Raw genomic sequence first — 17,024 nt, 5'->3', positions numbered from 1 at the left:
TAGAAAACATCAGTGAACTGAGACTTAAATTGGAATTAATGTTGTTAGGTTAGAAACAGTTTATGTTAACGGACCATTGCTAACTGCCTTTATAAAAATTTACTAAGCAGATATTTGACTCTCTTTTTTGTGACTCTCTTCCTTTTGGTTCATTGCTAGGCTGGCCCAACTTTTCTGTAGTGCCTTCTGACTACACTTATGTCATGAGGAGCAGTTATGTGTGGTGATTAAGAGTCTTAGCTCTTACCATGCCTTTTAGCCACTATGGCATTGTGACCTTGGATGAACTGAATGTGTCCAGGCCTTAGCTTTCTTATTTGTAAAAGGGAGATAATATTAATTATATGATTAGATTAAGTAAAAATTAGTGTGTATCACCAACTTGATGGACATGAATTTAAGTGGGATTTGGTGATGGACAGGTAAGCCTGGTGTGTTGCAGTCCATGGGGTCACAAAGAGTCGGATACAACTGAGCTGAACAGAATGTGTATAAGGCAGTGGCCTTCAAAGTATTTTGTTGCTTACTCATAAAAGAAATTTGAAAAACAGATTCACATATTTTTAAGTTGATATCTGTTATTTGTCATTGAGTTTATTAGTTGAAAGATATAATTTCCAGTGTACTGAAAATGTTAACACTTTGAAATAGTTGTTATAAACTTATTTTAAACATCCAATTAAATGTAAATACTTGATAATGTGGTAGTATGTTTTATAAAATGTATAAATTTTTGTAATTTCCATGCATGTTCCTCACAGAATTTTATAAAACATTTTTGTTCTTGAAAGTGTTTTATTGATCACCTGTCCAGTTTCTGTACTATCATAATATGTACTCTTGTGAACATGAGGTTCTAAATGTTTAATTCTTCTGTCTGGAGTTATTGCAAGTAATGCATAATTAATTAAGATTGTAATAGTCATGGTACCTTGAGTAAAGGAGAGCTTTACTGATATTTGTTTGGCATCATAGTGGTTTTTAAATTTTAGGCAATGTACTCTTGTAAGATTTGGGTTGTGTGAGAGACCTGCCTGTTTTTCTTTTCCTTTTTTGAGTGAGGGAAGGAAATTTGTGAAGAAGGTCAGAAGTAGCTTAAGTGTGTAGCTTAGATTGCAGGTGACTTCTCAGGCAGATTGTCTTGGAAAAGAAAACAGGGAAGTTGATGTTCTGAAAATTGATTGTTCAGAAAACTTGATTGTGTACCCCTTGGAAAGTTGTTGTTTACCTCAGTTTGAAATCGATGAATTAAGTATATATAGTTCAGAGCCTAGTTTATAACTAGAATTTAAAAAATTTGGAGTATCTTACTGATCTCCATATTTAAGTTCTTCATGTGGAATATTTGTTTCATGGTTTCTGTCAAAATCCTCAGTTTGACTGTGTTAAAGGAAATCTGAAAAGAAATGGATTTATGTTTTTGTATTTTCTTTGAAACATGCTATTGGTATAGAAATCCTAATCAAAATGTTTTTTGTTGTTGGTTTTCCCCAAATTGGTCTCATACATGTACTTTACCAACTGTAGTTAAGGGGCTCTGAAAGATTTCGGGAGGATTGAACTTCTTTGGTTATTCAGTCACTCATTTGTGGCAACCCCGTGGACTGCAGCACTCCAGGCTTCCCTGTCCATCACCAACTCCCAGGGCTTACTCAGACTCATGTCCACTGAGTCGGTGATGCCATCCAGCCATCTCATCCTCTGTTGTTCCCTTCTGCCTTCAGTCTTTCCCAGCATCAGGGTCTTTTCCAATGAGTCAGTTATTCGCATCACGTGGCCAAAGTATTGGAATTTCAGCTTCAGTGTCAGTCTTTCCAGTGAATATTCAGGACTGATTTCCTTTAGGATAGACTGGTTGGATCTCCTTGCAGTACAAGGGACTTTCAAGAGTCTTCTCCCAACACCACAGTTCAAAAGCATCAATTCTTCTGTACTCAGCTTTCTTTATAATCCAACTCTCACATCCATCCATGACTACTGGAAAAACCATAGCTTTGACTAGATGGACCTTTGTTGGCCCTTGAGGTATAATCATAAACATTTTTACAGATAAAAGCAAAATAAACATTTGGTTTATGTCCTTTAAGTATTTTGGTTTACTTGAACTTTTATGATGAAAGGGTAAAGCTTTACTGAATGCAAGTCATCCTGAGAGGTAAATTGTTTTTAATCATGCAAGTTACTTTCTGTTACTCTTTATAGGAGAGGAATCGGGCTGAGTTGTCAATAAAACAAGTCATTTTAGCTATTCAGTTTCATTTTCAAAGGGTTGGTAAGAGAGGTCATCAGCTGTTTGAGTTAGAGCCCCATGAGATTTTATTCATTTATATTTTTGATTGATAAGAAGCCTTTCCAGTGTGGACTAAGAATGGAACTTAAAGAACTATCTTCAGTAAGATATAGTAGTAATGACACTAAGTCTTAGGTAGTGCTTACCATATGCCAAGTCCTTTACACATATGAATTCACTTCATTTTTTAACTACTCTGAAGAAGGTGCTCTCATTATCCCTATTTTTAAAGATAGGTTAAACTGAGTCACAGAAAGTTAAGTAAATTTGTTGAAGGTGTCAAAGCTAGGAAGTGGCAGAGCTGAGATTCACACCTGGAGTTTGGCTGTATAGTGATTACTCTGTTAACCATTGTGCTAAAATATCTCTAGTTTCCTATAGACATCAGTCATCTTTTGCTCCTACTTGGACACATACATGATTGCAAATGGTGGCATCCATTTCAAGAGCTAGGGCAAAAACATTGTGAAATGCCTAAGTAACCGTTCTCTGCCACCATATGTGATTGCCACACACACACGCACACACATACACTGCCACCAGACGTGATTGTTACACACGCACACACCATACACCCACATTAGAAGAGCTATTAGTCCCCACAGTTGGATGCCAGTTTCTTTCAGAGGATCCAGATCTTAATTATAGTGATAAGAATTTATGAGGAAACTTAACCGTTCTTCATGAACAAGAGTACAAAAAATAGTTTATATCAGTTTAAGAAGAGATATTTAATGAAAATATTTTAATTCAAGCTTTTTGTAATACAAGGATCGGATGCAAGGAGATATGTCTAAATATTAAGCATGTATACTGGTTAGACTCAAGACTTAATGGAAACCTTTCTTTGTTGAATTCCATATTCTATTAAGTGGTATTTAAATTAGCATCACAATCCATTGTGAAAAAGAATCAGTCTCATATTAAAGAATTGAAGTTTAGGATACTCTCTAGAAATAGCAGTTAAGTGTTAGTTGCTCAGTTGTGTCCAACTCTTTGGGATCCCATGGACTGTAGTCTGCCAGGCTCCTTTGTCCATGGAATTCTCTAGGCAAGAATCCTGAAATAGGTTTTTATTCCCTTCTCCAGGGGATCTTCCCAACCCAGGGATCAAACCCAGGTCTCCTCCATTGCAGGCAGATTCTTTACCCACTAAGCCACCAGGGAGGCCCAAAAATAGCAGTAAGGTTTTATTAAATAAAGACTTCTGACCAACTTAGATAAGTTGTCTATTTCTACTGAGTGGTTTAACTATTCTGCTTTTGTGTTTTTGTTTTATGAGGTTAAAAATTAAATATATATCTTAATATTGGAGTTTTAAAAAGATAGCTTAAAATTTATTTTCAGTGAATATAAATTTTAGATAATATCCTTTAAACTTGATTTCCTTAAATTCTCAATTCCTGTTTTCATCCTTTCATTAAAGATACTTAAGACAAAATGCAGTAGGTTTTCTTTTAGATTTAAATTGTAATTATGATTTTTTTAATACTTTTAGAGTATTCTCTCATTTCTTTTTTCTCCATCCCTAATTTTTCTTTATAGTAAACATACATAACAATTTTTAGCTTAAATAAGGAACCACTGAATGATATTGCTTGATAGGTGAAGTCTCTAGTTGGGAATATAGTAATAGTTACATTTACCCTTGGAAATGAATGGTTTTTATTCTGAATTTATTATTTATAACGATAAGTAATTACAGTTTTAACTTCAGATTTCTATTGATGTTTTCTGTGAGTAATTTTGAAATTCTAGTCATTAATTACTGGTGGCTATAAAGCTCATACACTTTAATTAACTTGAAGGCACCAAAGAATTAGGAAGAAGCCAGAAAAAGACTACCAAGAATTTAAAGACAGAACCTACTGGCATGGACTTGGCTCGGGGATAACTGTGTTAGGCCTTTTGTTCATTCTGTCTCTTCTTAATTTATGTGCAGTTTCAACAGTGTTTGATTTTCCTGACTCTTTAGATTATAACAAATTATAAACAGCAGTAGTATGCTTCTGGGTTAGGTAGAGGTAGACTCTCAGATTACATTAAGAAGAAATAGCATTATTAACTGTACATGTTTTGACTTTGTTTTTCCCTTACACAGAGTACAAATGTTTGTAAATATAAGAACTAATTAACTCTAAAAAGGAGTAATTGGCAGACTCCTAGCAAGGGAGTAAGATTAAATAAAAACCATAAAAAGCAGATACAAGTGCTTAAAAATTATAATGATCTCGGCCCATTTAGATATGGGGCAAAACAATTATCACCTGAGGTATGTGCTTTTAAGTCGAGAGTTTTTAATAACTCTCAAGCAAGATATGGGCTTCTCTGGAGTTTTTAATAATTCTTAAGTAACATAGGCTTCTCTGGTGGCTCAGCGGTAAAGAATCCTGCGAATGTAGGAGATGTGCATTCGATCCCTGGGTCAGGAAGGTCTCCTGGAGAAGGGAATGGCAACCCACTCCAGTATTCTTGCCTGGAGAATCCCATGGACAGAGGAGCCTGGTGGGCTACAGTCCACGGGGTCACGAAAGAGTTGGACATGACGTAGCAATTAAGCAACAAATAACATATAAAAGGTCAAATCAAATTTATTACCTGTTGAGAAATAGGGATATAAAGTGTATTTTATAATGTCTTTTTTTAATTTAAAGAGGGTAAGCTTCAGTGTTTCTGAAATTTTGTTCATATCCACAAATGATATATTTACTATATTTAGTATAAATCTGTTTTTATTCTTTGTTTCTTTGTCATCTTTTGCAGGTACTGTACTAAAATAGAAATAAAGCTTATTTTGCTTATACTTATTTTGAATGTGAATAAAGTATCATATTCAAAATAATTTTTTCCCCAGGTGCTACAAAGTACACAGATAAAGACAATGGAGGAATGCTTGTGTGGTCTCCATATCACAGTATCCCAGATGCCAAATGTAAGTTTTCTGAAACTGGATGTCTCTGTAAGTAGGGAATCAATCAACCAATTCAGAATGCAACTTATATTTGTTTTTGGATCTCTTAGATCTCATAAGAAATAGTTTGCCTTTGTTTTATTTTGTTTTTTTTTTGATGGAGCTTGCTATATTAGAATGTTTTTCCTTTTGAAAGATAGTGGGTTGATCATTCCAATTTGTGTCAGTCCCAGGAAGACTGAAAAAACCTAGGATCTGATGGCATTGCTGCTTAAATCCTGAAGCAGGGGAGGGAGTTACAATGTAGACATCTGCACAGGCTATTCCTCAGTATATGAAGCTGTAAAGAAATGCCTTCAAACTTCCAAGAGCCCACTATCATTACCATTTTAAAGAGGAAAGGGGAAAGAACTGACTTCAGCAGCCATCAATCAGGCCATCTTTGTGCTCTCCATTTCTGGACGGAGACCTTCTGGATCATTGACCATGCACTTCTTGAATCATGGTGTGGCTTTAGACTTCAGTGTGATGTAGCGGACCTGATCCTTTGCGGCACATCAGATATAGGAAACGTGCAGGTAACAAAACTAAGATCCCCACCCCTCCACTCAGTTATCATTTGATTTATTAAAACAAAAACCACTGAACAGCTATTTTAGCAGCTGTAAAATAAGTTTGTCTTTTTAAAATATTTACCAGATCTCAAAAGATGTCCCATGCTGTTTTATTTAGTTCCATGAAAGTTAACGAGGTCCTATATATCATGTGCACAGTATGTCTTTCATACTTGTTAATGCAGTAAGAGAACTAAAAATTGAAAACTGAGTGTTATTTTGCATACCTGATAATTCTTCCTATTTACAAGCTTCAGAATACCAGCAAAAAGTCTACCTGGTAATCTAGGAATTAATGCCTTTGAGGTATTCTTAACTGAAAACACAAAATTACACATTTTGTGTACTGAGGAACCAGAAAGAGATTGTCAGGTTTTTTTCAATTTAGTCTTCCTTATAGGCAGATGCTTTCATTCATAAACTGAGCATCAGTGTCATTGGCTTTTGCCTTTTTAGTACTGTTTCATATAATGATGTATTTCTTAGCAAAGTGGAAAACAAGATTCAGAAAGCCAACATGTCCTGGCAGTGGTGTGTCCACCTGGAATATCCCAGTGAAGGTCTAGGGCAGTGGTTTTCATCCTTGGCTGTGCTTTGGACTTGCTTAGGGGAACTTTAAAAAAAACTATTGATGTCTGGTCTCTACCTCAAACTAATTAAATCAGAGTTTAGGGGGTGGAGCCAGGACTTGCTATTTTAGAGCTCTTCTTCTGATCCTAATGCATAGCCAAGGTTGGGAACCATGGTTGATAGGTTTTATTTAGCCTTCATTTATATAGGACTACAAGACATTTTTGTTAATCAGCATGTATGTAGACCTGTCATGTTTAAATGCTGTGAGTTCTAAATAGAAAATAGTGTTTGGATTTTCTCCAAAGCTTGCAATCTTAGGGAGATACAGTAACATCTATAAAAATCAGTTGTTAATATAACAGCATTATTGTTATAATAGCATATTTATATATTAAACTGTACTATTAATAACAGCAAACTCTTAGAAAGTACTTAAAATGGGCCAGATGCTGCTTCAAGCACTTAACATATATTAGCTCATTTAATCCTAGGAGGAATAGTACTGAAAATAGTACTACTTTTATCACTATTTATAGTGAAGAAACTAAGATACCAAAAGGTCAAGTTAATTGCTTAAAGTCCAAAAAACAAGTGATAGGGCTGGGAATCAAGTCTTGGTAGATGAGCTAGCTGTTCTCGGATCAGAATTCTTAACCACTGCTTCTCCAAAATGTGCTTAAAGAATTTATATATTTATATTGTATAGGATTAAGAAAGACTTTGCATAAAAATGAGTCCTAAATGTGAAATACAGATTTCTCAGCAATAAGGCCTTGAAATAGCCTGTATATATATGTCCTCATAGAAGCTGTGCTTATTTAAACAACTATTTGCTTGATTATAATAATTGAGGATGAAAGAAAATGGAATATATAGGTACCTTTTGTATAGCTAGCAGGAGGAGCTGAAGAAAATTTTAGGCATACTAAAGCATGTTTAAATTGTTACTATACTGGCAAAACTATAAACCATCCTTTATACAGTAATCAAATATGGGAAGGTAAAAGCTTTGGGAAAACTCTAAACATGAGATGAGGTCTTAAATAGCTAAGTCTCGCTAAATAAATATTCCAATAGAAGCTACCTAATATTTTATACTATAATTAGGCTCTGTTGGCTGACCACAGATTGGTCTTTTTATAATACAAAAATAATTAGTCATGTCAGTGAATTTAATAAGTATATGCTGTATGGTCATGGAGATAAGGCATACTAAGTAAAATTTTAAACCAAGTGAGCTTCTGATCCTGTATGTAGAAGTGAAGGTCTTTTTTATAATGTTTTATGGAAAATGACTTTGGCTTTTTTTTAATCCCTAGAGTATAATTGTTTTTAAATTTTGCTTGTTTAAAAAAGCAAAGTCAACCTGCACAGATGAAGTAAATGAGAATAATTAATTGTATAACACTGTTTCATTACAGTGGATGAATATATTGCAATTGCAAAGGAGAAACATGGCTACAATGTGGAACAGGTATGTAGAGAAACATTTTAATATTAAGGTTTGCCTCAGTGATTATCAAATCCAAAGAACATCTCATGATAGTTTCTGCCTTAAGAAAGTGCTTAAGCTCAACCAACTTGATGAAAGTGAAAATGTTAGTTGTTCAGTTGTGTCCGACTCTTTGCGACCGCTTGGACTATAGCCCATGTGGCTTCTCTGTGGGATTCTATTCAATTCTATTCTATTCTATTCAACCCAGGAGTGGGTTGCTATTTTCTTCTCCAGGGGATCTTCCCAACCCAGGGATCGATCGCAGGTCTCCTGAATTGCGGGCAGTTTCTTTACTGTTTGAGCTACCTGGGAGGCTGTAGCAAAGTCTAACCTTTCATCATTAAAGATTTTGCTTTTATAAACATTATTTATCTCAAGGGCTTGAACATTTGTCTCTCAGTACCTCTGGGTGGTTTGTTTTTTTTTTGAGTTCTTAAAAATCTGAAAGCCTTAAGGATTACTCGCATATACTTACCAAAAGGGAAGATTTTTTTAAGTAGAAGTAATTCTCTGACTTTTTAACCTAAAAGACCTAGAAACTAAACTTTTTATTTAAAGAAATATTTTAAGGTTTTTAAATTTTGAAGGAAATAATTCACAAAGGGCTTTTAAAAAAAATAGATAACTTTAAGAGGAGATATATGTGGTATGGGACTGCCCAGGTGGTGCAGTGGTAAAGAATCCACCTGCCAGTGCAAGAGACAAAGGTTTGATCCCTGGGTCAGGAAGATCCCCTAGAGGAGGAAATGGCAACCCACTCCAGTATTCTTGCCTGGAAAATTCCATGGACAGAGGAGCCTGACAGGCTGTAGTCCTTGGCGTCGCAAACAGGACTGACCAACTGAGCATGCGCACATGCACATGTGACATATGGTCCATTCTCCCCAGTGAGATGGGGATGTAGAGCATGGCAGGTGAAAGTGAAATAGGCGTTCTACATTTCATTTCAACTAAGTATAAGATCAACCTCTGTCAGAATTAATAGTGAAAAAGTGAACTTTCTGTTACCTGGATTATTAAGAGCTAATTTTATAGTTAGTAACATGGTTAAATTATAGAAAATCATTTTGGTGAGATTGAGATGTTAATCTAAATATAGTTAAGTTTTCTGAGGGTTTTGAAGACTTTGCTTATGTAATTTGTTTTTAAGACTTGACTTTCTTTTTACTATTTGATAAGGTTAATTCTTTGAAATATGACTGTATATGTGTCCATTTTCATGTTCATTTTCAAGGAGTACTACCAGAGTACCAAAGTATTACCAAAGTGAGAAATTAATGCTGTTTAAAAAGTTACTATCTCTCCTCTTAAAAAATAAACCTTTATCCCCTAAATGATACTCAGTCAGTTCAGTCGCTCAGTCGTGTCTGACTCTTTGTGACCCCATGATGTCTGACTCTTTGTGACCCCATGAACCACAGCACGCCAGGCCTCCCTGTCCATCACCAACTCCCGGAGTCCACCCAAAGCCATGTCCATTGAGTCGGTGATGCCATCCAACTATCTCATCCCCTGTCCTCCCCTTCTCCTGCCCTCAATCTTTCCTAGCATCAGGGTCTTTTCCAGTGGGTCAGCTCTTCACATCAGGTGGCCAAAGTATCAGTACCTTACGGTAAAGATAAAGGTGTACCTCTTACAATAGAAGGAAAAGTTGTTGAATTGTCAGAAATTATCCATTTCAGGTTTTCCTATGATTTGGTAATAAACTCATTGAAATTATTAATATGCCTTATAGTAGTTTTTTGTGTACATTATAATAATAAAGAACTTTAAAATACATGTGGTAAAATAGTGTTAAAAGTTGCATTTGAGGTACTCAGATACTTCTAACAGGTTAAAACATAAATAGTTCTCTACTGATTCTTGTCTGAGCACTTCTAGTTTTGTGTTATAATTGATAGTTTCATTCAAGTATTGACTTACAGGTTATTTTTCCTTTTAGCGTATTTTTCCCTACACTTGACAAATGAATAAATGTGAGTGAAAGTCTTGATATGAGCCTACAGACCTGCTTTAGTAATTATAGCCACTCTCCTCAGCTCACTTTTTCCTAGATTCTACAGCAGATGTGGTATGTAAGAACATTTACTATTCTGAGGCCCTGATTTGAAAGAAAGAAATGAGCTCTGTTACCTGGGCACCCTGATTAAAAGCCCCAAACTGAATGTATCTTCAGTTGAAGTCATAGGCTTAAGACTTTAACCTGATTTGTGTTTAACTCTCTCAAGTGTGGTGGAACATGAGTCCATTAAAACCAAAGGGGAATGATTTCTCTTCAAAGGCACTTGGCATGTTGTTCTGGCATAAACATAACATTGAGAAGTCCCTTGCTGATCTCCCTAATTTCACTCCCTTTCCGGATGAGTGGACAGTGGAAGATAAAGTCCTATTTGAACAAGCCTTTAGTTTTCATGGGAAGAGCTTTCACAGGATTCAGCAAATGGTATGGTAATTTTGCTTTTACTGTGGTTCGTACCTGAGTGATACCTAATTCTGTTGTTAAACACTTCCTAATTATTAAATACAAAAAAGTTTTCCAGTCTAATTGTTAAAAATACTTTGAAATAGATATATTTGCATATAGTCTTATTTTCTACAACTACTCTTAATACGTGATCATTATGTTCCATTTCATTGTAATAAGTTAAGATTATGATAGTGAAAGTGAAGGGGGCTTCCCTGGTAGCTCAGAGGTTAAAGCGTCTGCTTGCAGTGCAGGAGACCTGGGTTCGATCCCGGGGTTGGGAAGATCCAAGATTAATAGACTTACTAAATAAGTTTATCATTTCAGGAAAAATCATAATTTCAGTTTTATTAAATGTTTCATTTTTAACATGAGGATTTTATTTTCAAATTTATATTCTTTTGGATATGAAAACTGTTGATAGTTAGAAATTCTGTATCATTTCAACATTGTTCAGGGGCTGTTCCTTTTTTTTTGAAAGAAAAACTGATCTTTATTTCTAGTTCTTAAACTTTTTGTGTTTCTAGTCAAAATTGTATAACTCTGAGAAGTTGTTGCATTAAACTCTTTTAAGTTGAATTTTGGAAATTAGAAATGTTTGCAAATATTTCTAAGTGTCTTCCATAATCAAAAGCAACATTTTTCATTGGAACAGTGTGTCCTTGTTTGTCAATATATGACAAAGTAGTGCATGACCATTAGTCCTTTTAATATCCAAGTCTGTTTGCATTATTTATCATCTTAAAGCCAGGATTTAAAACAAAATGATACTGAATCGCTTTTCTTTAAAACATTATGCTAAGCAACAGAAGCCAAACATAAAAGGCCACATATTGTGTGATTCCACTTACATGAAATATCCAGAATAGGCAAATCTGTAGAGACAGAAAGTAGATTAGTAGTTGCCAGGGTCTGGGTTAAAGGGAGAATAGGAAGTGACTGTTAATAAGTTTAAGGTTTCTTCTTGAGGTTATAAAAATGTCTGAAATTAAATAGTGGTAGTTGCACAACTTAGTGGATAAGCTAAAAACCTCTGAATTGTGCACTTTAAATTGGTGAATTTTGTGATATATGAATTATAAATCAGTTTATAAAAATCCAGTTTACAGAGGGGGTGGAAAGAGCAGAGTAACTCTCTAAGAAAACAGATGTGGAATATTTCCATTTTGCTGTGGACTTCTGGGGCCATTCACATCATATTAGTTTGTGACATCCTTCTCTCCTTTCTCTGCTCAGAATAAATAGGAATATTTATTTACAAATATCAGTGACATAGGTATGGTGGGGTTCTATGACTGTAGCTGCACTTTTTAACTCTATAATTCATAAAGGTACCTGGGAAAATTTTGTTCGTCTGTGCTTTTGTTTGCTAAGTATCAAAGAATAATACCAGAGATATTATTCATTCTGTTAATCAGAGTTTGTGAAAAAACTTGCTGATATTAACATATGATTTTTTTTTTTCAAGCTTCCAGATAAGACAATTGCTAGCCTTGTGAAATATTACTATTCCTGGAAAAAAACTCGATCTAGGACAAGCTTAATGGATCGCCAGGCTCGTAAACTAGCCAATAGACATAATCAGGGTGACAGGTAGGTTGGATGCCTTTATATAGTTACAGGTATTGCTTGTATTTCCTAAGGTAGAACAGTGATCACAACACATTGTAAATGCTTCTTATTCTTATATTCCTATTTCTGCTCTGACAAGAAGAACTGAGTGATCAGAAATTTTCATTGTAAGAACTTTCTTCAACTCTTTAAATGTTAATCAGAGAGTCAGCAAACCTTTGTACTGAGTTATATTTGAATCGTATTTAATCACAAACGCTTCCCTTTAGTATTGATATATTTAGTACATATATTTAGACTGTATTAAAAAAATATATTCGGGACTTCTGTGGTGGTCCAGTGGTTAAGTCTCCATGCTTCCACTGCAGGAAGCGTGGTTTGATCCATGGTTGGGGAACTAAGATCCCACATGCCAAGCTGTGCAGTGAAAAACTAAGGGGGAAAAAAAAGAAATATAGTCTCTGGAAGATGGTCTTTCCACAGTTACCTGAATAACTGAAGTCCACGTTATTATAGCTGTGTCTTTCTGATCATATAAGAGAGTGTTTTGCTTTCTGGTTTTTGTCTGTCTTTATCCTCCAGTTGGAGAACTGAAATAATAAATATTACATCAAATTACTATATATGTTCTTTCTCCCAAATGATATTTCTTTCTAAATATCTTTCCTATTAAGTCTCTGTTTTTTAGCTGGAAATGTTTGCTTAAATGATTCTATATACCTAAAAGGATAAATGTTTCTAAACACTAGAGGAATCTAAATTATGAAAACTTGTCTTCCTAAGGATAACTCCTGGGGAATATTTAGTAAAATTACTAGGTAGCTATATTGCAGTTTGATAAGAACACTGGAATAGAATAAAAAGTGAGTTAAATTTATTAATCTTTGTTTCTTTTCAGTGATGATGACGTGGAAGAAACACACCCAGTGGATGGAAACGATAGTGATTATGATCCCAAAAAAGAAGCCAAGAAAGAGGTAATGATGATCATTAGAGTCCTTGTAACTGTTCCACAAATTCACTCCAAAAAAATGAGCAGTACTTCATATTAAGAAAAGCATTTTTATATAATGGATTAGAAGGTAGTAAATTTCAATGTTAATTGAAGTTTTTTGGAAAAGCAAAAACATCAAGAATTCCAGTTAGCCAGTAGTTTAAGTAATTTGGGGATTATCTCATCCATTCAGAGGTATAAAAGCCCTCCCGTGATGCCTGTTCTTTTTTTTTTTTTTGGCCACTCTACACGACTTGTAGGATCTCAGTTCCCTGACCAGGGATTGGACCTGGGCCACAGCAGTGAAAACTGGGAACCCTAACCACTGAACCTCCAGGAAACGACCCACAACACCTGTTCTTTAATCCATAGAAAAGAAGTAAAATCACTCTTCGATGAGACAATATTAAGTGTAGAATATTTTTTTGGAGAACGTTTAGTTTATTCCATTTTATAACAAATTAGAAATTAGTACCAGGTATACTAACAGCAGTGAAAATTGAAAGCTGCCTCAAAGGAAGAGATGAAAGAATTCCCAACTAGAAATGCAGTCATACTCCTCAGTTTAATGATAATGGTGATGACTTCAAATCTTGAAAAGTTTTAAATTGATATACATGCTCATTTATTAAGGCAAGGAATTAAATAATTGTAAAAAATATATATACTAGATGTCAGTGGGTAAAGGTTTGTGATGTATAGGCAACTTGTGAAAATAACATTGAAAATTGGAGACAGCAATGTGACTCCATCCAATTGAATGACTCGCATTCCTCCTCTTAAGGAACTCAATGCCATGGCCCGTTCTGGCACTTGTCATCTTTTGTCAGTGAAATTTGAAAAATTCTACTCAGCTTGATACGTCACTGATTTTCTTACTGCTGCTAAAGGTTCTCAGATTCCCTGAATCCTTCACTTTTTCCCAAGCCTCCTTGTCTCCCTGAACCTTAGACCAAATGGCCATTTCCTTAAGTTGCTCTCTTCCTAGTGTCTGTAACTCCCCATTTCTCTCACTCTTCTGCTATCCCTTCTCTAACCCTATAAACCCACAATGCTGGATAAATTGCTATTCTTGGTCTGGTGTTACAAGAGAAGATTACACAATCATGTACATTGTTGGTACTTTCAAAAAATAGTTTTCAATCTCAGTGTAACCCTTAGCATCTCTCAATTTTTAACCTGTAATTTTCAGTTTTTTCCATTGGTAAAATTAAAATAATAGGTTGTTCTGACAATCAACTAGGTAATATATATAAAAGCATTTATTATAGTACCCAGTACATAATAAATCTTGAATAAGATTTATTGTGTAAGCAAGTATTTGAACAGTCATCCTTTTCTACACATCACCTACCACCTCCCCTCTCCCTTGAAAAACTCAGCAGATAACTTCACTTTCTACTTCAAGAAGAAAATATCAAGCAGGAATGCCCTTAAATTCCAGCCGCTCCCCTAACCTCGGTGCTACCACACTACACTTTTTATCTGAGTATATTTACACTTAGGACATTATATTAAAATTACTGTTTTTTGCCTATTAAGCTGTGAACTCTTTGAAGTCAGGGCTTCCGTAACCCTGGAACATCTGGTACCCACCCCCCCCAGCACTTTATACAGTACTCATTTCCCACTTCCTTGCTGGTGCTTGATAGGATCAGACTTTTCAAATGTCACAAATGCAGTAATATGAAATTACTGAATGAACAGTCTGTGCTGCGTGCCTCTCTTTGACAGTAAGAAAGGTCCCTCCCCTTGTTCTGTATAATTTCATTGCTAGTTTGATCCTACCTGTCCCTGCATATTGCCTTTAGGACCTTTTCCATCAGTTTCTTTGCCATACTTTCAGCCTTTTCACTGCAGCCCAGAAGTATGCTCCAGTCGTTTACAAGCATCACTATCTATCTTAGCATTACTTCACTCTTTGAGTTTGTTTCATTCAGCTTGCTGCCCCTTTACTTCTCTCAAACTGCTGACAGATTAGCAGTGACCTCCTTCCTAACTGCCACATCCAGCGACTGGTTACTCAGTGCATTCTCCTTGTGCTTCCTGTATTATTTCAAATTATTGGTCCCTCCCTTGTTCTGAAAATCGGGATTTGACTTTTATAACACCATTCTCTGATTCCCATCTACCTTTTTAACTAGTGTTATTTAGTCGCTCAGTTGTGCCCAGTTCTTTGCGACCGCAAGGACTGTAGCCCGCCAGGCTCCTCTGTCCATGGAATTCTCCAGGCCAGAAGACTGGAGAGTTTCCTTCTCCTGGGGATGATCTTAACCCAGAGATCAAACCTGTGTCTTTTGCATTGGCAGGCAGATTCTTTACTGCTGAGTGAGCGTGGAAGCCACTTTTAACCATTGTGTCTCGGTTTTAGTGACTTCTTTTTCTCCTTCTCAATTACTCTGTTCATTGTGTGATTATTGTTTCTAATTTTCTCTCTCAGATAACTGTAAATTTTATTCTTTTCTCTTTGGTCTTCTAGTGACTGCCTTATTTTTAGGTTCCCATCTCTTCTCTGAATTACTGACATTTTCTATCTTATCTTAATTTACCTTGTCTCCAGATGTTGCACCACACCTTCCAAGACCATTCTCTACACTGTTGCTAAGACAACCTTTTAAAACCAAGTTTGCTGCTTGCAGTTCCTCCGTGGCTTTGTCCATAGGATAAAACACAACCTTTCTAGTTAGACATTCTCCACCCCCACTGTTATTTCACATTGCTAAGAGAGGCTCAGGTAAGTGTTTTAGTGCCCTGGCGCTTGCTCTTTGTTGGTCTGTTTTTCTAGCTTTTTTCCCTTTCTTCTCAAACAGGCCTGGCAAATTCCTCGTAACTCTGCAATATGTAGCTTGTCTATGAACTCCCCTTACCTCATGTTGAATTGATTGCTTCCTTGTTTTTCTTTAAATCCATTGCAGTCCTCATTGAGCTGAGTGGTACTTGTGTACATCTAATCTCCCCTCACCTGCCTGCCTATCCTTGAGTGGTAAGCTCTTACAGAGCAAGAGATGAGTCTCAACTGCAGGGCCTGGTACACAGTAGGCAGTCAATCAAATATATTTTAACAGATAAGAATATACACTATAAACTCTTAATTGCTGGACAAATATGAGAGATTAGGGATTTGGGTTTAGTTACCTAGGAAATGTGTGTATGTAGAATACTGTTTTGTCCAACCATGCGAGGTGATACTTATACATTTGGTCTTTTGTTTGCCAATAATCTCATCCCATTAGCAAAAGACAGTGAGGGGAGTAAAATTTAAAAAGTGTTAAAAACATGCTGCAGGGTTGTGGTCCAGGGCTGGCACTGTGTGTCAGCAGTTTCATTCAGTTCTCTGCTCTTTCCCAGATGACAGGGGCACCAGGCAGACAATGATGCTGTAGCATTGCCTTTAACACACAGCTGCTTCTGCAAGTTAATGATGCGTTATATGGAAAGGTTTTTATTTTTAACTTTTAAAAATTATGAAACTATACATACCATAGACTGTACAATTTGAAGAATAGTAATAAACACCAGTGTGTCCATCACTGAGCTTAAGAAACAGAAGTCCTTTCTTTCCAGTGGGAACCTGGAAGGAAATCGTATGCATCCATTGTATGCATGTGCCACCACTTACCTACTCTAATTAGTGGACATTGTTTCTAGCTGCTTCTTATTATGAACAGTACTGATAAGAGCATATCCTGGATCCGTACATATACAACAGCTCCTGTGCGATAGCAGTTCTCAGCAAGGTTTAGTATTACTTGCATAAGGGACATGTAAAAATTATGGAGGTGTTTCTGGTTGACGGACACTCTTAGCAGGACACTCTAGAGTGGGAAAGGGATGCCAGGTCTCCTGAAGTGCGCAGTGCAGATTATTCCACCAAAATGCCACCCGCGACTTAGTGAGTAGTAATACCCTACAATTGTTTGGAGTGGCATTACTCTATTTAGACTGTAGCCATGTTTAACTTTTCCTGGGAATGTGTGAACTAAACCGCTTCTGTCGTGTCTGACGCTTTGTGACCCTGTGAGCTGTAGCCCACTAGGCTCCTCTGTTCATGGGATTCTGCAGGCAAGAATACTGGAGTGGGTTCCATCCCCTCCTCCAGGGGATCTTCCTG

General features: G+C 36.1%; 1 protein-coding gene across 3 annotated transcripts in view; it reads left to right on the top strand.

Annotated features, from left to right (window-relative positions):
• The window catches only part of RCOR3 (REST corepressor 3), a 51,748-nt gene that overhangs the window by 4,170 nt on the left and 30,554 nt on the right, over positions 1-17,024 (top strand). For all 3 annotated transcript variants that reach the window (XM_052653625.1, XM_052653626.1, XM_052653624.1), the window contains exons 3-7: positions 5,145-5,222; positions 7,810-7,862; positions 10,165-10,326; positions 11,816-11,940; positions 12,818-12,896. In XM_052653625.1, coding sequence (XP_052509585.1) covers positions 5,145-5,222; positions 7,810-7,862; positions 10,165-10,326; positions 11,816-11,940; positions 12,818-12,896 — 497 coding nt within the window. The remainder of the gene's footprint in view (positions 1-5,144; positions 5,223-7,809; positions 7,863-10,164; positions 10,327-11,815; positions 11,941-12,817; positions 12,897-17,024) is intronic.

The sequence above is a fragment of the Budorcas taxicolor genome, chromosome 16, assembly GCF_023091745.1.
Source record: "Budorcas taxicolor isolate Tak-1 chromosome 16, Takin1.1, whole genome shotgun sequence".
Lineage (NCBI taxonomy): Eukaryota > Metazoa > Chordata > Mammalia > Artiodactyla > Bovidae > Budorcas > Budorcas taxicolor.
Note: the sequence above shows the minus strand (reverse complement) of the source record. Positions and strands in the feature narration are given on the sequence as shown.